Here is a 25506-nt window from a genome sequence, read left to right as displayed (position 1 = left end):
CAAGGTCCTCTTGTCAATATTAACTATTGTAAAAGTTGAGAAAAATAAAATCAGACCAAGTTAAAATGGCTAATAATAAAGGCTCATCTTAACAACACATCCATGCTTGTCAGAAATAGTTAGTAAACCTGATATTTTAATCTAATCTTCCTCATCATTCATTTGTTTATTTGTAATTGATAGATCCATGATGTCTGCACACGTTTCTTTTTCAGTTTTCATGTTTTTGTAAACCTACATAGACATAGACCTCCCTCTTCCACATATGACCTGTTTACCTGCAGCTGTTTCACTTCATCACTTGATTAAAACCTTGTGGTGACTTTTCTTTCCACTGTTTGAGGCTCATAAATTGTCATTAGAAACAAACATGAGTGAATACGCACCGCTGCCTTGTTGGCGGCAGACGTGCACACTGGACGGCCGTTCTCCAACCCGTCCACCTCCTGGGTGTCAATCTGGGACGGAAAACGTTGAACATAAGCAGCTGACTACAACTCCGGTCAGTTTAGAAAACATGAGTAACACGCACACAAGGGAGACTTCTCCCGTTACCTTGTAGTTGTGAGCACTGAGATATTTAAAGTGTCCGAAGCAGACGTGAGAGAGGCAGATGATGATTGTGATGATCAACACTATGAATGTGAACATGGATGTTGCAGCTGAGAACCCTGAGGGACAGAAAGACAGACAGTGTGAATAGATCTGGAGGCGTGTTAGGACACCAGCGGCCTGTAGGTGGAGTCCTCATCCTACCCGAGCGAACGGTGGAGAAGAACAAGAGCCAGAAGAGACACAGAATAGGAGCAGCCACCACTTGGTTGACGGCTCCAGAGTGGATCTTCTTGTCCAGTTTGGATGGCAGATAAGCGTAGTACATGTTGTAGCGGTCTGCTAGGTGTTTCAGCAGCATGTACATCAGCCCTGCACAGACAAGGGACACAAAACAAACGGTGGAACTAATCCAATTAGGCCCGCTAATAAGCTTCTGTAAAGAACAGAACCACTGAATGCTCCCTGCCATTTAATCAGCGCACTATGTGGATGTGAAACAGCAGGGAACTCACCAAAAGGGACGATGATTGGGCAGGTGATGCTGTAGGTCATGACCACGGTGAAGACACACATCATCCAGGCATAAGCTGCCCCGAACTGGAACTCATAGGCTTGGTGCTGCGAAGACACGATGACAAGATATTAAATAAAATCTAAACATGCCTGCACCTTGTGAAAAAACGACTTCAACCTTTAAACCACAGCAGATTTGCCTGTTTATTATGTTTTTATACCATTAAATGCTTGGCTTCTTTAAGTGGTTTGTTCATGTGCACAACAACAAAACACTTCATCTGGTTTCAGAACAGATGCTCATGTAAGAGCTATAAAGTCTTAAACTAAACTACTGTATGTGATTTCAGCTTGGTAAAAAGGCCACGTGCTAACCCTCTTGACGTTCCTCCTCTCCGCTGCAGACCGAGCCAAGCACAGGCGGATCATGTACATCAGCAGACCGGGAATCCTCAGCAGGTCCATGGCGTTACCGATGAACGCAGACGCAATGACATAGTTGACAAAGAAGGCTCCATTGTCCGGAAGGAACACACACCTGACGAGCAAAGAAACGAACCAGTATGAGTCAGAGTCACACTGAGGTCTGAAAATGAATTATTACTGAAGCCAGTTTAACTCAAAATAAACAAAGGTATTTGAGACAATACATTCAAACTAAAAACATGGTAGCAGAGGTGCTGATGGCAACAAAAACAAACCGATGCTACTTACTCAAATCTCACTTTAGCATCTGCCAAGAACCTTCTGTCAAAAAGCCAGCGGAAGAAAACATCCAAACTGCAAACACACAAGGGAAAAACAAAGGAATTGGCTCAAACCAAACTGAACTGATTCATTACATTTCAGGGCAGGAACCAAAAACAGCCTGTACCTGCTGAGTCCGAGGGAGGGCAGCAGCAGGACCATGAAGATCAAAAAAGTGTAGCATTTATGCATTGTGGTCCTGTTCTCTCCTGACCTGTGAGGACAAAAGAAAGGTTTACACGTCGTTAGAGGACAGACAGAAATCACACACTGGGAATAAAGGCCACGTGATTCTGAATATGCTGAACTATTGACTGCAGAAGGCGTGAACCATACCGGGTCCAGTGGGCTTCGAAGAAGGCAGAGTAATAGACGATGGTGGGAAGTAAGGCAGAGAAGGACCACAGGAGGAGGGTGGGGAAGAACTGGGTGATGATTGGATTCTGTGGGGCACATCAGAGACACATGGACATGTAGCGGTGAATCCCTGCACCTCTTCAGCGGCAGTGTGGCAACGACTAGGACGTCCTTCCACAATAAAATGAAAACCAGAAAGTAAAAACACTCACATTCAGGTACTCCACTGGTTTGGTAACATTGAACTTGTCCATGGTGGAGATGATGATGGCCGGGGTGGTGAGGAAGAAGAGGAGGAGGAAGAGGACAGTGTTGATGATGAAGCAGCGGATCCACCAAGAAAATCCTCCCACTGACAGATGCTCCCTGTGGGATAAGGTTATGCGGCGGTTAGATTGACTCTGGACGATGACCTGCAGTTATGGACACAGCTGGCCGGTAAACTGATCCACCGCAGCTCCACAACCAGTCAGTCATCTGGAGCGAGAAGGTCTCTGCAGAGAGGACTGGAGTCTAATTATTCCTCAGCGTGACATCAAGCGTTGCATAATTCTCAGTGTGTATTAGCGCAGGCGCTGGAGCCGCGGAGCAGGTGGAGCAGCTGCACCCCCACTATTACACCGAGGGAGCAAACATGTTTTTGTGTCCCCACTTTTTCATCAGACAACTTTGGCGTTTCTAAACATTTGAGCTAGTTTGGATCAAAATTAGATCTCTCTGTCTTACTGAAGACGGTTTCACATATAAACACATGAAGCCACAACCACACAGTCTGGGAACACACCAGGACAGCAGACTGTCTGTCTGCAGGAGGCAGGACAGGATGCTGAAGGACGCTGTGGTTTTAATTCAGAGTTTTTAAGTGTTTACCAGAAACATAACAGCTTTTATTTCAGGAGAAATCACAGGAAGGCCTCTTTCCCATCAGCGCTGCTTCAAGTCCAGACTAGTCCAAACAGAGAGCTACTAAAGATACGATAACTAACTAACTATGCTCTGAATATCTGTGTGGCTGGTTTTCAATCTCTGAGCATGAAGAGGAAGAAAATCTCCAGGGATTTCTGCTACAGTCACAAGTCCTATGATAATTAAATTAGGTGATATTGGTCATTAACCGTTTTACACACTGTGTCTATGAGGGGTTAGGATTTGGCTAATATTCTTCAGGGTTTACTTTTTTTAGGGTTTAGAGTTACTTTCCAAATGTATTATGGATTAGAAACTGAAATGCACATTATGTTGAATCAGAGAAATAGAAATATCTGCACTGTCAGTATGTTTGTATGAGACGACATTTAAGTGTCGCTCACTGCTGAAACTAGATATTTTATGGTTTCATATAAACTGAGCTTTATGCCGAAAGAGCAGTTTTATAGGTCATTACTGAAGGCTCTGTATTGAAGGAAATTAATGATAAAAAAAACCTTCCTGCCATACGTCCCCTTGTCCATCACCCCACTTGAACTACAGTATGCTAAAGACAGGATTCATGGCCTTACCAGTAGACATTTTGAGGATCGGGGGCGTAGCTGACGGTCCAGTTGTGTGTGTGCAGCTTGGCGCTGAACTGAGAGCTCTTGGGCTCCCGGCGGCACTGACAGCCCTGACACTTGCAAGCATTGAAGTCCTTCAAGATTCTAGAGAGAAGCATCCACAGAAGAGACAATACAGCAGGTGAAGGGCTGAATAATCACCAATAATCACATCTACTGCGGTTACCACAGGTAAACGTGCTCACATGGCAGTTATGGACTCGTTCTGGAAGGTGACGAAGGACATTCCTAAGGGCTTCCTGTTAACCTTCTCTCTCTCCTTCCTGTAGTCATCTTTCAGTTGTGACTCCAGCTTGGTGTAGTAGCTCACGGCCTCTTCCTGTAAAGGACAAAGACACTGATGTCAGAGTCTGTGACGTCCGTTTATAGTTTCAGTTTAATTGCTAATATGGTACCTTGCAGCCACAGTGATCAGTTAATACACAAAGTTAAGTGTATCAGTGTCTCCTAATGTAATTATGTAAATGTCAGATCAAACTAAAGCTTGTCTTGTTAGATGTAATAGCTGCATAAAAAGACACTGCACTCACTGGATGGTGGATCAGTAGCTGATTATTGTTAAACTGCAGCAGGAGTTTTAGTTTATACTGATCTTATTTGGGTTTCAAAGCTCTTGTGACTCTTTTATTCAATGTGCTTTGCAGATCAATGAATAAATCAAATAAAAATGTACACAACGCACACAAGAACATAACCTTAAATGTTTATGTCCAGTTTGGTTTTACACAGTTCCTCCTTTCATGTGTCATCATATTTAAGCTAATCTGTTCTAATCTGTTCTCCTCATCCAACCATTTATCACAGCTATTATATATGCTTTTCCTGCTGAGCCCTGATTCTCCATGTGAATCTATAAGTAGCTTGTAAAATCAGATACATGCCTTCTCTATCTTACCCTCAGAAATGCTGTTAGTTCCCGTTAGCAGCTCATAAACAAGTTTGAGGAGTGTGCTGTTTGGAGATAAAGCTCGGTTATGGCGGTCTGACCTGCTCACAGCCTTTGATGACACAACAGCAAAGGTGTCCACAGGGTTTTGGATTGATCATGGTGGTAATGTGCTCCTTGGCCTGCAGGTCAATGAAGAATTTCTTGCTGCGCTCTGCCTTCTTCCTGTATGCAAAACATCGGCTGTGTCAGACTGAAGGACTATTTTCACTGAAACAACCTCAGCCGCTGACACTCCCCAAAATGCTGCGCGCGCACACACACACACACACACACAGACTGGTGCACATGTGGTTAAAACAGTGTTACCTCTCAGAGTTGAAATACATCAGTCTGGCCACATCGTAACAGATACGAGCTTCCAGTACAGCACAGTTTTCATACGCCTGCCTGTGAAAGAAGAGCAGGGAAAGGCCTTTTTACAGTGCGGCAGCGAAGATAAGATTTTAGTTAATACTATTTGAGCGAAACATCCCCTCTTCCGTCTTGGACCATCTTGACGCATGACTTGCATGATCCTGCTCATCTGGCTTCTATTATGGACAATTACACGTATAGGCCTGTCATTGTCTGATCCCAGCCAGGACAAGAAAGCTGCTTAATGCAGTTACTGCACAGCTTACCGACATGTTAACACAGCAGTGTTCCCTTTTTACAGTTATTAGCATTGTGAGACAGTAACTGTGGGACCGGCGATCCTGAGCAGGACTTACTCAAAGTGCTGCCTTATCTCAGTCTCCTCTGCGTATTTGGAGATTCCATTGACAAATAAAGTGCGTTTCACCTGCGTGAAGAAGGAGAAGGAATTACAGACAAAGGTGAGACCGATGCACGAACAAAGAAAGGATAAAACAGCCTTTTTCTGAAGCCGTGGCACCCACCAGGTCATCCTCCTTGTAGTGCATCTTTGAGGTGTGTCGTCTCATACTGTACACGGTCAGTAACAGGTAGAGGAATGCAAAGGTGGTGTGCAGCCATAGTAGTGTATTACTGCGGAAATAAACAGTAAGGATGAGCATTAGAAAGTGAAGACAAGCACAGTATAGAGCATATGGATGTATAATAATGCAGCTGTGTAATAATTACTCACTCTGCATCCAAATTTGCTATAGTGGTTCGCCCAAAACTGTAGGCATTGTTTTCTGTAGAGACATTAAAGAAACAAGACAATCACAAGGAGTCCTGCCCAGTGCTCAAAGAGAATCAATAATGGATGAATAGATGTACACAGTCTGCTGCGCCTGGTGTTCACAGCAGCAGAGACAAACATAATGGTGACAAGGCAGCCGGAGTCAGACACTGACTGAAAAACGGTAGTAAATTTGACTAACCAAGTAGGTTTCCCGAGAAGTTAACGGGCAGGATGATGCCCACAGAGAGCACGCCCACCACCACTAGCAGGCCAATGATGTGGCGCTGAAAGGACAAGTAATGCACGGCGTCCTCGCCACACTTCTCCCTTATCTCTTCATCCCTACAGACACGCAAGTTCAAAGTCAGTAATATCACAGCTTAACTGGTGGTTTTCCTGTTTCCAATATGCTGCCAGTAGTTTGACTCACTTGATGCGGAAGATGGCAGTTAACCAGGAGCAGAAGCCCTACAAGAGAAGGAAGTGGAGAGCTGAAGCTGTTGTACCAGTTATCACACTGTTATATTTTATCCTGTGATGCCGACGGCCTGCTTACTGTGTCTCTCTGCTCGATGTCCACAGAGCTGGAAACTGAGGTGAGGCGCTCGTAGCGATCTGGTGCCTCTGATGTCATGGCTGAGGCCACGCTGTGTGCACAGAACACAACACACAGCATTCGCAGGGTGTTACACAACTACCGAGCATCAACATGAGCCATAAGGGGATGTTAGTTCTTTGAGTCTCAGGACAGTGGGATTACCATCAGTATGGAGAAGTTGACGACACAAAACACACACACACAAACACACTAACACGTGCCCTGAAATGAACTGAAGAGATTCATCCTGTGTGGTCTGAACACAGGATTTAGGCTGGTAAACCAGTCAACCACAGGAGCAATCTCTATGGCCACATTTCATGCCAAATGTACACAGGTGGAGTACATCACCACTGCCAAGGGAAAGCTTACCATAAAAAAGTTAGAAGGGAAACCTCTACGGAAAAGGACATTCACAGAGGAAACAACAGAAACCCAGAAATCATCAAGAGATGTGTAGTTTGTCCAGCAGAGCCACAGCTTCTCCTGGGCGTAACACAGCAGCACCACCTTATTAGAGACTATATGAATTTGATTGCACTCCTCAGGGAGGTCACATCAGGTCGGTTTATACATAACTAGAGAATATGAAGAGGACTCAGGCTCTGCTGGAATTCAAATATAGTTAAGTGCTCAGCACATAAATGGCTGACGTCACCCGGGGCTCTAAGAGATCTCTAATGGAATGAAGAGAGAGCCTGCGGCCGTAATCCACCGTCAGTCCTGCTCTCACACATTCCTGAGAGAAGTCGAAGTGGCTCGTCTAAGCTCTAGTAGACAGGGAATACTGTAGGTGCACCATGTTAGGGCCCGTCTACGAAGAACAACAGATCAGGGAAGCATTACCTCTCCCCGACCACATCCTGTCTGTGCGGCTCATGCGGTGCACTCACAGAGAAGAAGTCCGGGCTTCATAAAGAGGTCAATACACGGATTAGCACACACAGATCTGATTAGGACAGTGAGACAGGACAGGGACACCCAACAGCAGAAATACAAGAGTGACGAGGAGAGGGAGAACGATTAGGAGTCTGGCACTGGGAAACGCCTGGAGCAGGAGGGAAAAAACCAAAACCGTCAAGAGAGAAAAACAGGCTGAAGCCCACAGCGGCCTGGGCAGAGTGGACAAGAGTTATGAGTTAGCTGAAGTACAGAGACGGGGGAAGGCAGAGAGTCTATGATATGGAGAGATGACATACTATTCCCGATCATCCAGGCGACTGTACCGCTGATCCATTCTTCTGGTGAAAAGAGAAGCAAAACAAAGCCATTCAGCATAGTTTAGAGGAAACGGGCCTGTTGGCCAGTGAGGGTGCTGGTGGTTCAGAGAAAAACTGGGGAGGCATTTTACACCACAGGCATACCAATGAAGGTTTCTCTTCCCTCTGGTATACGTTACCCAGCAATACGAATACATGTATGGCCTATAGTGTAACAACCCTTCGTTCATTCATTCATTTTAGTTGACAGTCAATGTTTAAGTAGCTGGAACAGACAGACGCATCAAATTTAGCCCCCATTTCTGAGGATTAATCAATCAATCTAAAAGATTACATTCACCTTTCTCATGTTATAAGAATTAAAACGACAGCCTCTTATCTCAGTTCAGCACTGTGTCATACCAGACTACATTTCCTGTCTGTTAATAAAGTGTCCCACGCTGCCGCCCCCCTCCCATCCTCCCACCATGCTGCAGCCCCACTCTCTGCTCGCATGCAGCTGCAAAAATAGTGAAGCTGCAACATCACACAGACACAGCAGGGGGATGTAGGTGATGGAGCACTGTGTCATGCACTTTCCAGGGTTCGTGGTCAAAGATTTCTGTAACTCGATCAGTCCTCTAGTTTCACCTCGTGTTTTAGAAGGAGCAGTGGAATCAGCCGGTCCGTTTTTGACAGGCTGACTGTTTCCACAACTATTCTCATCATTCGACATCAGTCACAAATTACCCCTCTATAGCTGGCAGCATGATATAATAAAATAATGGGGAACTACAGTCCCTCAGGCTTAGATAAATAATGGCTTCAAAGTGATCTGGGAAATGGCTCTAAAGGGGAATTTAATTTGATAACAGTTAATAAATCATTTGTTTTTTCCCCTCCATTTCAGGGTTGGTCCGACAGCAGTCTGGTCTTTTCTATCTCAAAGTGAACAGACTTCGTAACAAGGGACAAAGCCTGACAATGTCAGAGTGCATCATTGCCATTAAATGGGAAACTGCTGACACTGACTTCCTGTCTGGAGCGCCATCCTTGTGATGTCTGCTTCTGTCTGAAGAAAACTGAATTTTACAGCGTCAACCAGCATCTAGAATGAACAGCCACCAGGAGCCAAATGCTGATAAAACGAGTCTTTGGCTTATAAATAAATCCATAAAGGTTTGTTCCCTCTGAGACACTAACATATGAAGGCTGTAGTCGGAGGCTCCTGGCTTTCTGCCTGCTGCACCGGCTCCACAGAGCGCCCTGCCCAAAAGAAAGTTACACGCTTTTCTCCTGTGACTGAGTAACCGGCCTGACATCACATGAGGATCAGCTATCAAGATGTCAGACAGTGTTTGTTGTCATTCTCTTGCAAAATTTATTAGTTTGCACTTCACGACACACTGCAAACTACTAAGTAAGAGAGGGAGGAAAGTAAAGTCAACACAAAGTACCAAAAACAGAGACGCATTTCTGAGAAAACTGTGCCATTAATTATTTCAGAAGATAAAGAATATTTTTTGGTAGTTATTTAGTGTAGCACCCTCTTTCAGACAGTTAACAATGTCATCAATCAAATATCACTACTGTGAAATATCAACCACAGATGATATAATCAGTGCATGTTGGCCGTATTAAGTCAGATATTGTTGGTACTGGACGCTCAGGTTCTAATTACCTGTCGACATCAGTCACCAGAGCAAGGCGCCCGTAGTCCCATGCTACTTTTCTCAGGAAGGAGAACACAACCAGCAGCCCCTAGAAACACACAATAAAGTGGAAGTAAACACCTGTAGGCCCCATATTTACATCACGGAGACCTCATGAAGAAAAGTTACATAACTTCTCGAGTGTGTTTATCATTTAAAAACACAGCCCCTGAATTATTTGACCTTAAGAAACCACAAAAATGTAAGGAATTGCACTGCATCGTGGGTAGGGTATTGTTGAATGGTGCAGACGTGTGCTCATCAGCTGAGCGCTCCATCTGACCAGAGGGACTCACCAAGAAGCACATGAAGTCCAGGGCGAGGACAGTTGGCACCCCGCCGAAAGGCAAGCCCTGGAGCACGGTGCTGCGGATCCGGGCCGAGTAACAGAAGTCCTTGGAGGTGGAATTGGGCGTCGGCGTCGTGCAGCTCTCTGAATCTGAGCATCCCTGCACCCCCATGATGCCCACGATTAATATCAACACTCGGTGCATCACTCACTGCAGCATGTTGACAACCTGTGAAGACAAAGGATGCCGATTATCATCGAGGTTTTCCAGCCATAGCGGTCACTTTGTGTCTGTCGTGGACCGTTCTCCCGTACCGAGACAGAAAGGAAGAGAAGGAACACACACCACACGGCAACAACGCACTTTAAATTTATGTCCCTTTCTGCTGAGACTGATATTTCTGCCTCGTCAGTAGTCACATGTTCTGATGCTGCTTTTCACCACATGCATGACAACTGAAACCCGTGTGCTTTAAAAAAATTCTACGCTTTCTGTTCCTTGTTTGTGGCTACTGTTTGCTAATGACAAACTGGTCAACTTTGCTCTGCATTCAGAGAGAATTACTGTAACAAGCCAAAAAGTGCACTCTGATAACCGCGGTGGGAGAGGGGACCGGCTATTCCTGACCCCCCCCACTACACAGAAGTTTGAGTTCACGATTCGCTCTTTTAGTTCTGATTCTGAGGCCTGACAAAAATACCTGGGTCTTTAGCTTGTGAGATGTTCAGCTTACTAACAGACTTGCCTGGGCTTGTTTGTCAGACTGCTGCGTACAGTCATACTGGAGCAATGACTCAACCACAGATAGAAAACACCGATTGTGACATTACGTCATAATCATGGGATTACCGTCCGCCGTCTTACCTGTTCACTCTTCCCTCCCGTCTTTCATGTATTTCAGTGAGAAACAAATAGCCGACATCACAAGCTACCTAAAGGCTGATAATGGTAAAAAAGCCCTGTGAGAAATGTACCTTAATAACCACCCTGACCCAAAAGGTTCCATATTCTGCTCATTTCATATTTGTATACAGAGATCCAAGCAGGGCAGCTTCACGTGGTTCAGTGTTCAAAAAACATTATTATTCTAATAGCAGACATGTTTTCAGCGTCTGTCTGAGCGCTTTAGTGGAGTTAGTGAGGAAAAAACAACGGCGGACAGCGAGGTGGATTCAGGAGGTTTTCAGTGGGAGAGGACGGTCGACCTGCTGGAGGAGGTCACATGATCAGCAGATCCCCTTATGACATCAAAAAGCAGAGTCAAATCTAAACTGAGCGTTTTCACACAGATTTACTGAAAGATGTAGCAGCAGAAAAGAGTTTAGCTTCTCCTGGTACAGCAGGACACATATTTAGGTTGAAGACATTACAGAGTGAACTTTAAGGGTTCAGACTGGTGGGGAAATAATCCCAGAATACTGTCACCATCACAACTTCAGAGGTGTCACACTTCACTCAGGCTGATCACAGGGCTCGGAGGAGGCGGGAAGGTGTTCTGGTGAGTGCCGGCGAGGGTGTTTGCACAGTTGCACTGCTATACTTGTGCCCTTCGACCCACTATCACAGCAGCATTCACGCCGCTGCTCATCTGCCCTAACACTAACTCATTTATCCGCTCCCTGGAATGCTGTGACATCAGTGGAGAGGGACGCAGCCAGGGCCGAACAATAAGCCGATAGAGACCACGGGGTTCAAATGGACCGGTCTCAACCCAAGGAGGACACAACATACCCCCCTGTGCCTTCGACAACGCTGCTGCACATCCTGGACCCAGAGCCACGGCTCAGCCTGTTTAACATTCAACACAAACATCTTGGAGAGGACTTGGGCACATTTCAAATAGCACTTATAGATGTTATGTATGGTTCAGTAAGCCGGCCTCATGGCTGCTGTGTCAGTGTAAAGGGAATAGCAAAACGGGTCAAGTGTTCTGTATCGTCTTCGGCAAATGTATGTAGCATCTATGGATAAATGTCAAGATTCAGGAAGATATTATTAAAGCAAAACACTTGGTGAGGTGTAATGAGACACTCAGCATCAGTTACTGGTCCTTATTATATAAACGATATTATAATTTCTCATTTTTTAATCTGTATTTGCTTTTAAAATGTATTACAGGGTTGCATAACATCGTCAGGTCCTAATATTTTGCTCCCAGCTTGTGTTTGACCTTTGCCTCTGACACACTGAAGGTGTGTTCCTGATGTCAGGCGTCTCGAAGGGGTTAACAGACATTATGTTTACATTGAGTCTTTCTCACCTAAACACGTGCATCCCAAACGTGTTGAGTGTGTTTCTTTCCTCAGAGAACATTTGAAAAAAACATTTTAAGACCGTGATGTGTGTACTTGTATACAGTCCTCCACCAGCCGGCCTAGCGAGCTCTAACATGTCCTACATGGAGTCATGTTGGCAGAAAACAGCAGTCAGATACTGTTAAGGCAAAACCTCAGAGCACTCAGGACAAAGATAATCCCCAACATTTAACACCAAGTTGATCAAATATTACTTCCCTCTCAACGTTACCTTAGTTCTGAACGGTTAACAACAGTAAAGCTTGTAGCTCCAACTTCAATACACAATTTAAGCAGCACAACATATGAAATATTAATCAAATATTTGTAAGTGATACGATCGAGCCCTCATGAACCAACAGGTGTGTCTGAGTGCATTTTGCAGTTCTTATCCAAAATAGTACTTTAATTTACTGAAACAAATACTTTTCTATGACTTAAGTGTAACGTTCTTCATAGAATTTTATTCTCGACTAAACTTGATTTTATTGTAACTTCAGTGTTTCTGAGCTGTGTGATTACAGCAGGACTCAGCTGCACAGAAATACTGTGCCACCTTTCCACCTGATGCTAGTTGCTATGGTACCAGCAGTCTGGCACACATTCTCAAAATACAAATAAACATAAAGGGGATGAAGGCAGTGGGGGAGAAAACCCCATGCTTGTCCACTTGAAACTCAATCTGGAGTGACTCTGCTATTTGCTTTACAGCTCATGGAGCCAAAACAGCCAGAGCCGTCCAATTGTCTGCGGTAATACAATAAATGAAAATGTCCCACAATACAGTGCAGCTGCATGTTCACTACATGCTAATAACACAGATGCAAACCTTTTTACTGTTAAGAGAAACACGACATCAATGCTTTCCATCTGCAATCAGCAACAGCACACATATTCATGACCTTGTGCATTTCAATCTGCACTGTTTTCCGTCAGTGTGACTCACGATTGCTTTAATCGTTGTTAGTTAAATATTTGAACAGGCTTTGTTCAATGCTTAAAACCAGCAGGTTATGAATCAGGTTAGCAGTTGTCGAGCAGAACAAACTTAACGTCTGGTTACCTTGCTTTGTTGGTACCCAACACAGCCAGATGCAACATGGTATTTGTGATTATGTGGTCGGGTAAATCAAGACAACCACTCCCTCTAAGTACAAATGTATCGTGAGCTCTCTGCAGGAAAGAAAACTAAAACAACTCAGTGACAGATATTCAAGTGTTCGATCACAACGATCACCTCATAAAGCCTTTGACAGGCAGACGGCACGATCTTTACACCACAGGTACATCTACTGCCACCTTCAATACATTAGTGTCATCTTACTTATCTCAAGTGTCCATCATCACCTTTTCAAGGGTTGATAAAGTTATCAGCAATGTGAATTACTAGTCACCCAATAAGGAGGTGCTAACAGGTGCTAACAGCTTCTGGACAACTTAACTTCTGGAGGAGTGGCAACGTAGCTTTTTGGCTAACACGGCACATCTACAGTGATTTACATTCAAACAATACGTAGACAATAATATTAATTAAATTATTATTATTAATACAGTTTATCCATTACAACCTCTGCTCAGCCACTGAATTCAGAAACTTGGACTACTTTAATAGCTATGAATGAAATCTCCCACAATGCTGATGGCTGATAATGCAAATTTCCACATATTAGCCCTGTTGGTATTAGCCTGTAAATCATTGACATTTGTTCAGTGCCTGAGCTTTGATTGTCACAGATTGTGATTACGTCAGGGGTTTCATAATCATGCTGCAGCATGTGTGTAAAATTAAGACAACACACGGCAGAGAAAAGGAAAAAAAAGTTCTATGTTGAAGCTCAAATGAAAGCTTTTACTCCTCTGCTCGTGTGAACAGACTCAGGGTTTGTTGGTCAAACATGGAGACACTGAAACCTTATTCAATTCATATTCAATTAACAACAGAGAGGAGATCAGACCGACATTAACATCACATGGACGACAAAGTATCGCTGATGCTCTATGATAAAACTATAAAAAGACTATTATGCTAAATAGTGCACTTACTGTCTCATCTAAAATCAGCAGCACAGCGTGTGGTCTTAATCGCTGTCGTATAAAACCAATTAAATAACTAAAAAAGACTGAAGTGTGTGTTCAAATAAATTCGATTAGTGTGGTAAAGGGTCGAGCTAGTGACGCCTTCTGTTTTTAAATCTTGTGTGAAGTCAGTGTAAGTTGTCAGACTTCATCGTGGAAGGCTCTCCATCAATATTCATTAATGTAACTGGACTACAGTGTGGCTCATGAGCAGAAGACGGCCTGCAGCCTGCTCATGCTCATCCATTTATAGGCCGTGCACTTAAGGCATTAACTGTCACAGCCTGGCTGGGACTAGTCATCAGGCCCAGATGATGAACACCAAGTCTGTGAAGGCAGCACAAGTTAACCTGTTAGAGTCTAGACATTCCCTCAGTGCAGCATTACTCAACCAACAGCAGAGATAAGTTGGGAAACACTGATGTTCCTCTGGTTATCTAAACATGTCAATGCACTGGCCTGACTGTGCAGACATTAAATCTATAGCTGCACTGTCTGTTATCTCCCTCTGGTCCATGCACAGGGAATCTCCCAGCAGCCAAGCTTTATGGAGATTATTTGAAAACCATTCTGGCACCTCACCATCTCACCACCAGCTCACCATGAACAGCAGAGTGCACTCAGTGACTTGGCAGCTAAGGCTAACCCAGCATCCCAGTGTCTGATAAGGACTTAATCCAGGCTCAGGAGAAATACTGAGATGATCGTGAATGTCACAATAACCTACTTTAAACCAAAACTAGAACCCTCAGTGTTAACGTTAACTAACCCACTTCTGTTTAACAACGCTAACTTCCACCAGCTACGGAGACTAACTCACTTTCCCCGGATCCTCGTTAACTTTGGCTCAGTTAGCCTCACGCTAATTATAACGGGATGTGTTTCACTCTTCTGCTCTGACAGCAACAATTAAGTAGCTAGCGGTTAAGTTAGCCGCCACAAGTAAGGAGAACAATCCAAAGTCGTTGGTCGTTAAATAACCAGTAAATACAGGTTTTCTGCCAGTAAAGAAGAGGGTAAACTTACCTTGCTATGATACGCAGCAGGAGCTGAAACTAAAACAATTAGCTAACGTGAGCTAGCAGCCGTAACGTTGGCGTTAGCTAACTGAGCCAATAACAGGTGGAGACTATCTGACGACTGTCGGCTGAGTCCCGCAGCAAATTATCTTCCGTTGAGCCTCCCTGGCCGCGGCGCTAAAGCTAGCCAGGCGGAGCACGTCGGTGAAACTGTCCGGTAACGACAGACCGAGCTAAGCTGCTGCGGCTGTCTGTCAGCCAGTTGGACAACTATCGCTAACCCAACCAGTCCGACGGGAGGCGACGGAGTCAGTCCGGTTTAGAGCCTAGCCGGCACAGAAGCACACCAGATAGAGAGGCGACGCGTCTTCATATGCGGCCACGATCGCTAAATCCTCACAAGGTCTTCTTTGTGTACCTTCTATGCGCTCCTACTTCTATGTCCTCATTCCCGACGCATTTATATGACGTCAAGAAACTGGCAAACAAGCTAACCGGGGCAGGCTACTGCTGAAGCGGCTTCTTTAGGTAACTTTACTCTTGTTTGTGTGAACATTAGTGGTTTACACCTCACAGAAGGTATCAACCCAAAGCGCCTCTTCTTATTTGCAGTGAGGGACATTTGTTTCTGATATGCTAAATGTGTGTTGTGTTTATCAGCTAGCTCGGCTAAAGGCGGCTGGTCGCGTGTTGGTGACGCTGTAGTTTTGACATTGGCATGGAGCGTGATAGAAGGGTAATGCTAACAAAAATATACACAACTCTTTAACTTCACTGCTTTATAACAGTTACTCTTGTGTTTGTGTTATTGTTCAGGGCTAAGACTGTAGGTTACTCTGCACCGTTGTTAGGACCAACGGTCACCATGTGATGTGCTATGCTAGCAAACACATTAGCTAGCCCTTTAGCATTAGCCTGTTAGCTGCTAACCGTGTGTAATTTCTCTGTCTAACCAGCTGGCTCCGTGTTAGCTGTAGTTATGGCTCTCCACCTGCTTTCAAGATCACTCACTGGGCTCCTCGTAGAAACATCGACCATGATGCACCAGAGGACATTCAGGTAAGATAGTTCCTGTCAGTATTAGGGACCAGCACTGTGGGATTAGACCTAGCAGCAGTGTGGTTGTCTATTCATGTCGATAAACCAGAGAAGATAATATATAATCCATTAATTGGCACCAATGGAGCAGGGATGTGCTTCCAAACATGCTGCTTGTTTATTCTAACTTGAAATGGATGTTTGACCTTCACTAGGAGCAGAGTTTTACTCAACAGAGCTGTTGTCACACTCCTCTCCTGTGGGGGGGAGGTTTCCCTGTGGTCTGTTGACAGCCTGACATTAAAGTATATAGATGCTATTTATTCAACCATGAAATGTACCAGATCCCAGCAGGTCTGCAGGCCAGTCGGGGTCCAGACTGGCACACACTGAGAAGAGACACTCTGCATCCTGTAGTTTACATAAAACATGCATTGCATATGTGAAGTTTCTATCAGTATGTATTTGGAAACTAAACCAGACGCACATTGTGACTTAAAACAATTATGATAAACCAAAAACAGCTGCACACCATTTCACACACTCCTGCTGTGCTGTGTGAATTATATTTTTGTTATCCTGTAAGAGAGCTCTAATCAATCCCATGATCTGTGCTGCTTCTTGTCTTGCCAGTGTATCTACTGTTGCAGCAGCCATTCAGAAAATGTCAAGGGTGCGTGTGGTGGACAACAGCTCTCTTGGAAATACACCACATCACCGTCCGCCAAGAGTGATCCACGTCTACACCAAGAACGGCGTAGGAAAAGTCGGCGATCAGGTGCTGCTTGCCATCAAAGGACAGAAGAAGAAAGCGCTAATCGTTGGACAAAAAATGCCTGGAGATCGCATGAATCCACGCTTTGATTCAAACAATGTTGTGCTGATTGAGGACAATGGGAACCCCACAGGGACAAGGATTAGGGTCCCTATACCCACACATCTACGTACAAGGGAGGGAGATTACTCTAAAGTCCTGGCAATCGCTAGTTCATTTGTTTAATAACGGCATCATTCAGGGGTGTGTGAATGTTTTATACTTGTCTGAGTTCTTGTCTTCAATAAACCTTAAAAGGAGCATAAAAATCACAATTCTCTCTATACCATGTTCAGCTGATTTGTAATGTATGCATTAGTCTCAAGTCTTTATCAACATGTTTGACATTTCACCAGTGTTTACAGCAAATATAACCTTTACCTTGAACTCATCGCTTCAGTTTGTGGTGCAGTTTGAGCAGCTGAATGTGGGTCAAACTCATGTTATCATGATCACAATGAACAAACTGAGAAGGCATGAGGGGAAATCTTTATTAAAGGCACAACATACATTCAAAACACATGACTGGCACATTTTCAATAGCTGATTATAACATGGTGTGGTGTATAAGGCCTTTAGTATCATGTGATCCCTGTAAACATCACTGGAGTGGACTGATGTACAGCGTTTGTCAGTAATGTGAGGTGGCTTCACTAAAATCTAAAACTAAAATCTCAGTGCAAAGTAAAAACTAAAACAATCTAAACTAAATGAAGGTTAGCTGCTTGACACTTGAACTCAAGTATAAAATGTTAAAATATTTATATTAAAAAAAACACCCTGATATCAGCTCAGGCCTCTATCGCCATCTGCAGGTGCAGGAGTGAAACTCCAACAACGCTGATCACTTCCTTTAAAAATCTAAAATCAGGAAAAAAATGGGAACTAGTGCAGAATGATTATGAGAGACTAAGACTTCATCTTTTAAAATACTGCCGTGAGAGATTTCTACGTGTTGTGTTCCCCAGCGAATCAGCTTTCACTGAGATTTCGACATAAGAACAGTGAACAGGTTGTAACTGAGACATCAAAACTAAAATGCAAAACAACAGTGATTTTGTTCATGCACAGATGCATGCTGTTTTTTTTTTTTTTTTTAGAGAGACGACAGGCACAGCGACTGCTTCAGACTGTGGGTTTGCATAGTTTAGCGTTCGGCCAGGAGACACTTGGCTTGGTTGGACTTGGACTTGGACTTGGTTTTCCCTTATACAGCTCTTTAGCTACTTCAGGTGTGTTGAGGTTGGATGTGTTGAGGACTGACGGGTCACTAAGGCTGAGGGGCTTCAGGTTCATGAGAGTCTGCAGGCACTGCACCTTTTCTCCAGTGAAGCCCTCTTCAGCCACACATGGTCAGGTAGAGCCACTGTAACGCCGGCGTAACAAATAAAGTTAGATAAACAGAAATTATTGACTAAATGTGTTGAGATTTTCTTTTTAAACACAGCTCACCTCGTTGATATTCATCTCAGCCACTCCTGACTCATCCTTATTGAACTGCTGGAAAGACCCTGTTAAAAAAAGGTTGCTGTTGTAATTCTCACTGAATGACTACATCGTAGAATACATTTAGAGTAACCTATTACAATAATACTCACTAAACATGGCTTCGAGCTTGACCAGGCAGCAGATGAAGTTGTCAAAGTCAATCATCTCATTCTCTGCATACCGGGCCACCAGAACCTGGTTCAGTCTGTTGTTCAGTTTGAAGCCTGCACAGGAAAACAAAGGTTACTCTTCTCATTAGTGAGAGTGTGTGTGTACAGTAAATCATTGAGGAAATGATGACCAGCATTATACCTGCTGACTCCACAGCGAGACGCATCTCATACGAGCTCATGGCCCCCGACTTGTCGAGGTCAAATTCTCTAAAAATGACCTGAGAGACGGAAACGGACAGAAATGTAAACAGAAACACAGAGAATCATGTGAACGGTTGACATTATTTCACTCACTCTTACCAGCCACTTCCGGATCTTGTTCCACAGGATCTGAAACTCCACCAGCCCTAAACGGGCGCTGCCGTCTTTCTGGTAAACACGGTGTCAAGGGGCGGAACTACACAAAGACCATCACTAGCACGCTACATGCATCATTCTTTTGCTCTGAATCAAATGTGTGTAGTGCAGTTTTTGATCATTCATGCCTGATAGCTCAGGAGGATACGTCCATCAGGTTGACCATGGTCCTGCACGATTCCGTACTGAAGCCGTCAGTCTTCAGATCTTTATCTGAAAGAGCAGAAACACTCATCTGAAACAGTCACAGAGTCACAGAGTCCAGGAAATGGATGGTGTACAGTCCACAGCTGAATGTAATACAGTGGTGGGAGATATCTTACTAATATGTGACTGTTCCTGTAGCTGTGGAAAGTTCACTGAAAATAGAAAACTCACGGCGGGTGACGACTCTGTTCATAATGGTCTTAAGCTCGTGCACAGAGATCTCCATGTCCTGGAAAAGCACGAGTCTTTAGTTCAAGTAAGACTTTAATGACTTCATCATAATGAGGGTGAAAGAGGAAACGTTTAAATATAATAACACCACCATTATATCAACAGTATCTTATGAGAACAGTCTTAACAAGTACAAATGCAAACTAAAGATGCAGAAGAGAGAGGCAGATTTGTTTTTCAGAACTTGCCTCTCCTGCCAGCTGTGCAAACATGGACTTAAAAGAGTCATCGATGTCATCTTCACTGATTTCATCCTGTAGGAAGCCACAAATACAAAAGGCATTGGGTTATAGTTATTTCCTGATTGAATATGTAGTATTTTGTTTTTTCCTTCACTATTAGTCACGTCCCTCTGATACGTACATCTTCTCCAAAATCGGCAGAGACTTCATCATCCAGTTCTCTGCAAAGGACGAAAACATATTAGCATCAGATTTCAATTTCAAATTGCAAATACATAAAGGGACATTGAAATCACATGCAAAAGGTGCATACTCTGTTTCCGACTGCTTCTCCGTGAAGACCCGGAGGACAAAGTCAGCCTCTTTGCTGGGCTCATAGGTGGAGGGGACGATGAGGTATTCTCCGGGGGGCAGGCGAAGCCGCGTGCTCACCTCTCGCAGGTTAATAAAGGTCTCGGAGCGAGCACACGATGAATGGCTCAGAAAGAAGTTTTTCTTCAAATGCACATTCTGGCAGCCTCTGTACTAAAGGCAGTAGGACACATTACATGGGCTCAGATGGGTTGACATGTAACTGAAGTCTGGTATATGTGACATTACTGCTGACTACATTCATTTCTTAAACTTCTGCCCATGTTTCAATGGAAAATAAAACTCATCAGCAGTTCTGTAAATATATATCACTTATAGTTAATGTGCTGAAACATGACAAACCACCAGTATTGTGCTGTAAACAGTGGGAGTAACTGGTGCTCTGCCTACCTCTTCAGGAATCTGCACAAAAGAAGATGAGAGAAAAAAAAACAGCATAAATGAGCCGAAGCAAAACTTAAAAACAAAGTGATGTAAACGTGTGAATAAGAGGGACAATACTGGTTTTCCATCTCTGCTCTCACCTCATACAGAGCAAAGCCGATGGTGTGCATGTCCTGCCCTTGGCGCCGATATCTGCGGCGGTCCTTCTGCATGAGAGCTACTAAAAAGCTGCACGCCACCTCATCATCCTCGGGGTCGTCGTCCTCCTCCAGCAACGTGATCTTATACTGAGGGTTGATCCAAAACGTGTCTGCACAGATGATGTGTGTGTGTTAGTCTGCTCCAGTAACATTACAGAGCAACATTACTACATAATAACTGTAGTCAGGAACATTATCTTCCTCTGACCACACGGCTGGACTCACTGGGATGGTTCCTGCAGCCTCCGGCGGTGCTGCCTCTCCTCCACATGCCGTAAAACTTCATGGTGTTCCAGTGGCTGAGAGTGTCCTCGCTCAGAGCGTCAGGGGTCAGATTACAGATCTCCAGCCGAGAAAACTGCCTCAGAAAATCTCTGAAGGACATCCTGGAAGATTATAATAATGTTTTGGATCAGAGAGCTGAATGCAAAGTGACTTTAGACAAAGATACAGACATTAAAAACTAAATATACGAGCTCATATGTGAGCTTTAGAAGGTGCTGGTAGTCAGACTTGTTTTTGGACAGAAGCTAGCTGTCTTTATGCTAAGCTAAGCTAACTGTAGCTTAAAGGAGCACTCCACGATTTAACACTCGCACTTGACAGTTTGACAGAAATTGATGCAGCAAAAGTGCATAAAATTGCCGTAGAGTAATACAGCACCAGAGTCATCTTACCAAAACTCGCCGTCTTCCATCTGAAGATGCAGGTCTTCTCGCTCAGACGGGTCGATCTCGTCCCACTCAGGGGAACTAAACACACCAGGAGAGAGGGAAACATTCAGTGTGAGATTTAATACTCTCACACCAACACTAGAAAAGGAACCAAACTAATCTGGGCATAGAGATCTCTTTAGTACTCAGGGACAGGGGCGTCTGCTTATAGTTAAAGAGGGGGTGCATGATTAGTAATGCACAAGGGGAGGAACAGCAGGAAGATTTTAATTTAATTAACACCTGAAAAGGCCATTTCCTACAATACAGAGCCGTTAGTACTGACCAATACAGCTGCTCTTTCAGTGTAAAGCTCAGTTCACGTTGCACCATGAAATATTAGTTTTACATTGTGTTCGGTTTCAGCAGCGAGCGACACATTAAATGTCGTAATGCAGATATTTCATAGTTTCTGTTGTCAAGACAAACTGCAAAGCTACTTCACTCATCTGGACACATTTCAGCTCAAAACCGAGTTTGTGTTTGTGACCTGATTCAACATCATGTGCGTTTCAGTTTTTAATCCTTCATAAACCTGGAAAGTAGCATGAAAAAAGTAACTCCAAACACTAAAGAGCAGCAGCCTAATACTAACCCTCCATCCACACAGAGAGAGAGTGTGTGTGTGTGTGTGGGTGTGTGTGTGTGTGTGTGTGTGTGTGTAGTCACTGTCACGGGACACCACCCTCAGCTTCCCAGCTCAAAGCCCTGTTTCTGACCCAGTGCAGCCTCACTACACTCTAACGGACTTTAAACTGGATTCTGACTGGGCCTGAACGCTCCGCTGAGAAGCAGCACTAAAGGGGGAGAGGGTTGTGACTTCTCACACAATAAAGGCTCTTCTGTTTCTGGTAAACACTTAAAAACGCTGAATTACATCCTCAGCGTACTAAAGCATCCTGTCCTGCCTCCTGCAGCCCTCGGCTGAACCAGACGGAGTGTTTCAGTGTTTCAGTAGGTGGAAACAGTCTACAGACAGTCTGCTCTTGTGGTGCGTTCACAGACTGGGTGGCTTCAGTGGGGGCAGGAAATGTGATGTTTAATTCACACACTACACATGACACAGTCAGAAAGAAATAAGTTTGATCCAAACTAGCTGAAATGTTTAAAACAGCAAAGTTGTCGTCTGATCAAAAAGTGTCTAACTGTGGGGGTGCTCAGGTACGTGTGTTCAGCTTTGGTAGACTCACCTGTCACTCCAGGCACCGGTCCACTCCACCTGGCCCCAGGGGTTACGTATTCGGATCAGCCGCTCCATGTTCCCACGGAAATTAACCTACATAACACGCAAAGTGATGAGCGACTGAGAGCCGTTCATACATTTCATTAAGGCAATCGATTAAAGACTACAGGCAGACCTCCTTCAGTCCAGTGAGCGAGTAGGCGTGGCCCTTCACCAGCTTCTTGAACGTAACAGCCTCCATGTCGAAGGCACTGGTGATCTGCATGAACAGGAAACATTACTGCGTCTGAGGCACAGACAATAAATAGAAGTGCTCTTAATGTTATTGGCTTACGTCGATGGAGCAGCCCAGCAGAGAGCCTCGGTCCAGAGCTTTCCCAATGATCCTGTGCAGATCTCTGGGTGCTTTGCTGAGCTCGTACATCTCAGAAACACCACCTGTGAAGTCCTCAAACCCTTCAGTGGTGCTTCCTCCAGACAGAGCCTCATAGGAGCCATTCAGCCTGACACCACACACACACACACACACACACACACACACACACACACGTCAGCTTGACTGTCCATCAACAGCAGACTTTCAGACTGTGATTTACAGCTTCCTATTAAATAAACTCCTGCTGAATAATTCAGCAGCTGAGGCGGCTCTTTTCTTTCTTTCCACCTACTTTGCGTAAGCCTTCTCCAGGAGTGCGCTCCAGAATTCATTGCCCTCAGCAGAGTGGACAAACATCAGCTCCCCGTCTTTCACAGGCAACCTGTCGTCTATCACGACATCGACCCACTCGCCGAACTGCCAGAACTGCAACACAGAGAAACAGTCAAGCCTTCGCCCATCTGAGGTTCCTTACACTTGATAGGGAGAGCAGGAAGGAGGTGACGGAGGTGAAGAACCACCTGAAAGTGGAAGATTCCTGCATAGTCGTCTTGGAAGGACTGGCCATGTGGGACCACCCGATGAAGAAGCCTCTCATTCAGGGTGAGAGAGGCGATGGCTGCTAAGAGCCAGCAGTCACCTGCAAGTGAGAGGAAGCGTTTAGCAACCATGATCCAATTCTGGCTTCTTCATATGTTCTTCAGGAGTGTGATGGTAAATACCACCATATATATACACTACTCACAAAGTTAGGGATATTCGACTTTCAGGTGAAATATATGGAAAATATAAAAAGTGAATGCTACAGTGATATTATATCATGAAAGTAGGGCATTTAAGTAGAAGCATGCACTGGTGATTTTATTCATCTTAAACAATTTATTGAAAGAAAATCTACCAACAGTGGTAGGTAAACCACAACAAAACATGTTCAGTGTCTCAATAAATTGGGACGTGGCCAAAGGACGTCCACTCCTCTCCTTTCTGTGACTCTTCCAGTCTCTGTATCACTGTTCCAACCTCCTGATGACACTCTGTGACCCTCTAAGCTCAGTGAACACCTCCGTCTGAGGACTTCCTGTTTGAAGCCTCCAGTGTTGAGGTGCTGCTGATCAACTGTTAGGTGTCGTCTTGGTCTCATGATGTCAGAATGTGAACAGCAGGATGAGGAGGACTGTTTAAATACCAATTCTAACTGAAGCAGGAAATGTATTGGTGGATTCATGGATCAAACCTGTTGTGAATGTTGCTGTTAAGCTTCTTGTTAGAGAACAGCAGCTGGTGCAGAAAGTACTGAGACACTGAACAGTTGGACATGTGCATTCAAAGGTTTAGAGAAGGTCACATTAAGTTCACCTGGAAAGGTTAGAATGCATTTTAGGTTCATCCTGAGATTTCACCTGAAAGCTGAACATCCCTAACTTTTAGTGAGTAGTGTCTGTGTGTGTGTGTGTGTGTGTGTGTGTGTGTATATATATATATATATAGCTCATGTATGCATCAGCAGCCTGACGGTTGACGATCAGAAACTAACACCTGCTTGTGGTCACGTCTCACCTCTCTATGTTTCCAATAACTGCACTTAGCACCTACTTTTGGGGAACAAACGGATGTGCTGTTTTTTTCTTAAAGCCATACTGTTTATCACTGTGTACGAACAGAAGACTGCAGACTGCTTTGTGGTCTGTATGATGAACTGAGAGCGCAGAGAATATTGATCTTGATTTCACATCTCCTTGATCAGGAGAATTTCCCCAACAGCAGTGATTCAGCATTAACGGTAACTCACCCAGCGCGCCCTGACAGATGTCCGTTCTGGTGGCACCACCCACAATGAACTGAGGGTCATCTGTCAGCTCCTGTGGGGGGGAAGACAATCAAATTCAAATGAGACACATCTTTCAAACCAGTGCTATTCTTGCATCTACACGTCAGCTTCCTGTGCCTTGATGGGACCCAGTAAACACATGCAGACCGAGGGAGTGGTCAGTGAATGCCACACGGTGCCGACAGCTGCAGCGGCCTGAGAGTTCCTGTTCCTACTCGCCTGTTTCTGTCTCGTCTTGTTTGCAGACATGAAATAAGACGTGTCATTGATATGTCTGTTTGTGTGTTTCTGTGTGGAGGTCCAGTCATCACCAGCAGGACTCAAACCTACACGCCTGTTGTGAAAGACTGTGAGGATGTCATGTGTAGACTGCTTTAATTGGCTTTTCCCGCTCAGGTTTTCTCACCGTGGGCCTCATCCACTCCACATCTCGGGTTTTGGAGGAGTATGGGGCGAGCTCCTTGAAGCCGAGGGAAGGAGGCTCAGCGGGGAAACAGGGATCCTCGAACAGGCAGCCAGACTCCACACATTCCTGCTTCAGGGCCTCGTAGTCCTGGTTGGAGAAGAATACGGCCTGCTCGTTGGAGCCCATGCCTTCTGCCCGCAGCCTGTTGGCGTATATGCTTGCAGAAATCCCTCCAGCTGGATACATACTGGTGCAAGATAAAAATATGGAGGTGGGTGGGTTTGCACGGAGCTGTCTATAAATAGCAGAAGGCTAATCAGCGGCACGCTGGTGTGTAAGAGTTACAGCACAGCAATCAGGGATGGGAGTGTGTGCAGGAGAATAACGTTCATACTGCTGATACTGGACTTCATCTTTTTACTCTGACCCCATGTTTGACCCCGTATGGAGTCTACATTACACTGTTAGCCTGAAAGCAACACAAAGCTGTTTCAAAAATCTAAAACCATCCAGGAAACTAAGGTCAGGTCCTTTTTATTCTGTTTATTCATTCATACAATCTG

General features: G+C 44.5%; 3 protein-coding genes across 6 annotated transcripts in view; 1 reads left to right on the top strand and 2 right to left on the bottom strand.

The window, feature by feature from the left end:
- Positions 1-15082, bottom strand: part of tmem63ba (transmembrane protein 63Ba) — a 44242-nt gene extending 29160 nt beyond the window's left edge. For 2 of the 4 annotated variants that reach the window (XR_011585281.1, XM_070841648.1), the window contains exons 1-23: positions 14999-15082; positions 9609-9830; positions 9282-9361; positions 7601-7642; positions 6360-6450; positions 6234-6271; positions 6003-6145; positions 5762-5813; positions 5553-5661; positions 5385-5455; positions 4981-5061; positions 4713-4836; positions 3911-4044; positions 3672-3809; positions 2385-2538; positions 2152-2258; positions 1943-2029; positions 1783-1848; positions 1444-1606; positions 1068-1173; positions 757-924; positions 556-671; positions 387-458 (exon numbers count right to left, since the gene is read on the bottom strand). Coding sequence is in view for 3 of the 4 variants with exons in the window: in XM_070841648.1 (XP_070697749.1) it covers positions 387-458; positions 556-671; positions 757-924; positions 1068-1173; positions 1444-1606; positions 1783-1848; positions 1943-2029; positions 2152-2258; positions 2385-2538; positions 3672-3809; positions 3911-4044; positions 4713-4836; positions 4981-5061; positions 5385-5455; positions 5553-5661; positions 5762-5813; positions 6003-6145; positions 6234-6271; positions 6360-6450; positions 7601-7642; positions 9282-9361; positions 9609-9806 (2340 nt within the window). In the remaining variant the exon portion in view is untranslated. The remainder of the gene's footprint in view (positions 1-386; positions 459-555; positions 672-756; positions 925-1067; positions 1174-1443; positions 1607-1782; positions 1849-1942; positions 2030-2151; positions 2259-2384; positions 2539-3671; positions 3810-3910; positions 4045-4712; positions 4837-4980; positions 5062-5384; positions 5456-5552; positions 5662-5761; positions 5814-6002; positions 6146-6233; positions 6272-6359; positions 6451-7600; positions 7643-9281; positions 9362-9608; positions 9831-14998) is intronic. The other 2 variants (XM_070841649.1, XM_070841650.1) reach the window with 2 other exon arrangements.
- The window catches only part of mgme1 (mitochondrial genome maintenance exonuclease 1), a 278413-nt gene that overhangs the window by 197314 nt on the left and 55593 nt on the right, over positions 1-25506 (top strand). The gene's annotated exons all lie outside the window — the stretch shown is intronic.
- On the bottom strand, positions 17323-25263 carry LOC139210476 (calpain-1 catalytic subunit-like). The gene is made up of 21 exons (XM_070840460.1): positions 24944-25263; positions 24499-24568; positions 23231-23349; positions 23002-23135; positions 22668-22836; positions 22509-22592; positions 22341-22426; positions 21115-21189; positions 20663-20823; positions 20378-20547; positions 20244-20255; positions 19795-20006; positions 19663-19702; positions 19488-19553; positions 19240-19297; positions 19010-19074; positions 18805-18873; positions 18644-18722; positions 18442-18555; positions 18296-18354; positions 17323-18209 (listed from the first exon to the last, which is right to left on the bottom strand). The coding sequence occupies exons 1-21, from the start codon at positions 25187-25189 to the stop codon at positions 18183-18185; spliced, it is 2115 nt and encodes a 704-aa protein (XP_070696561.1). The 5' UTR covers positions 25190-25263; the 3' UTR covers positions 17323-18182.

This window comes from Pempheris klunzingeri, chromosome 12 (genome assembly GCF_042242105.1).
Source record: "Pempheris klunzingeri isolate RE-2024b chromosome 12, fPemKlu1.hap1, whole genome shotgun sequence".
NCBI classification, from domain to species: Eukaryota; Metazoa; Chordata; class Actinopteri; order Acropomatiformes; family Pempheridae; genus Pempheris; species Pempheris klunzingeri.
The sequence above is the reverse complement of the archived record's forward strand: the minus strand, read 5'-3'. Positions and strand labels throughout refer to the sequence as shown.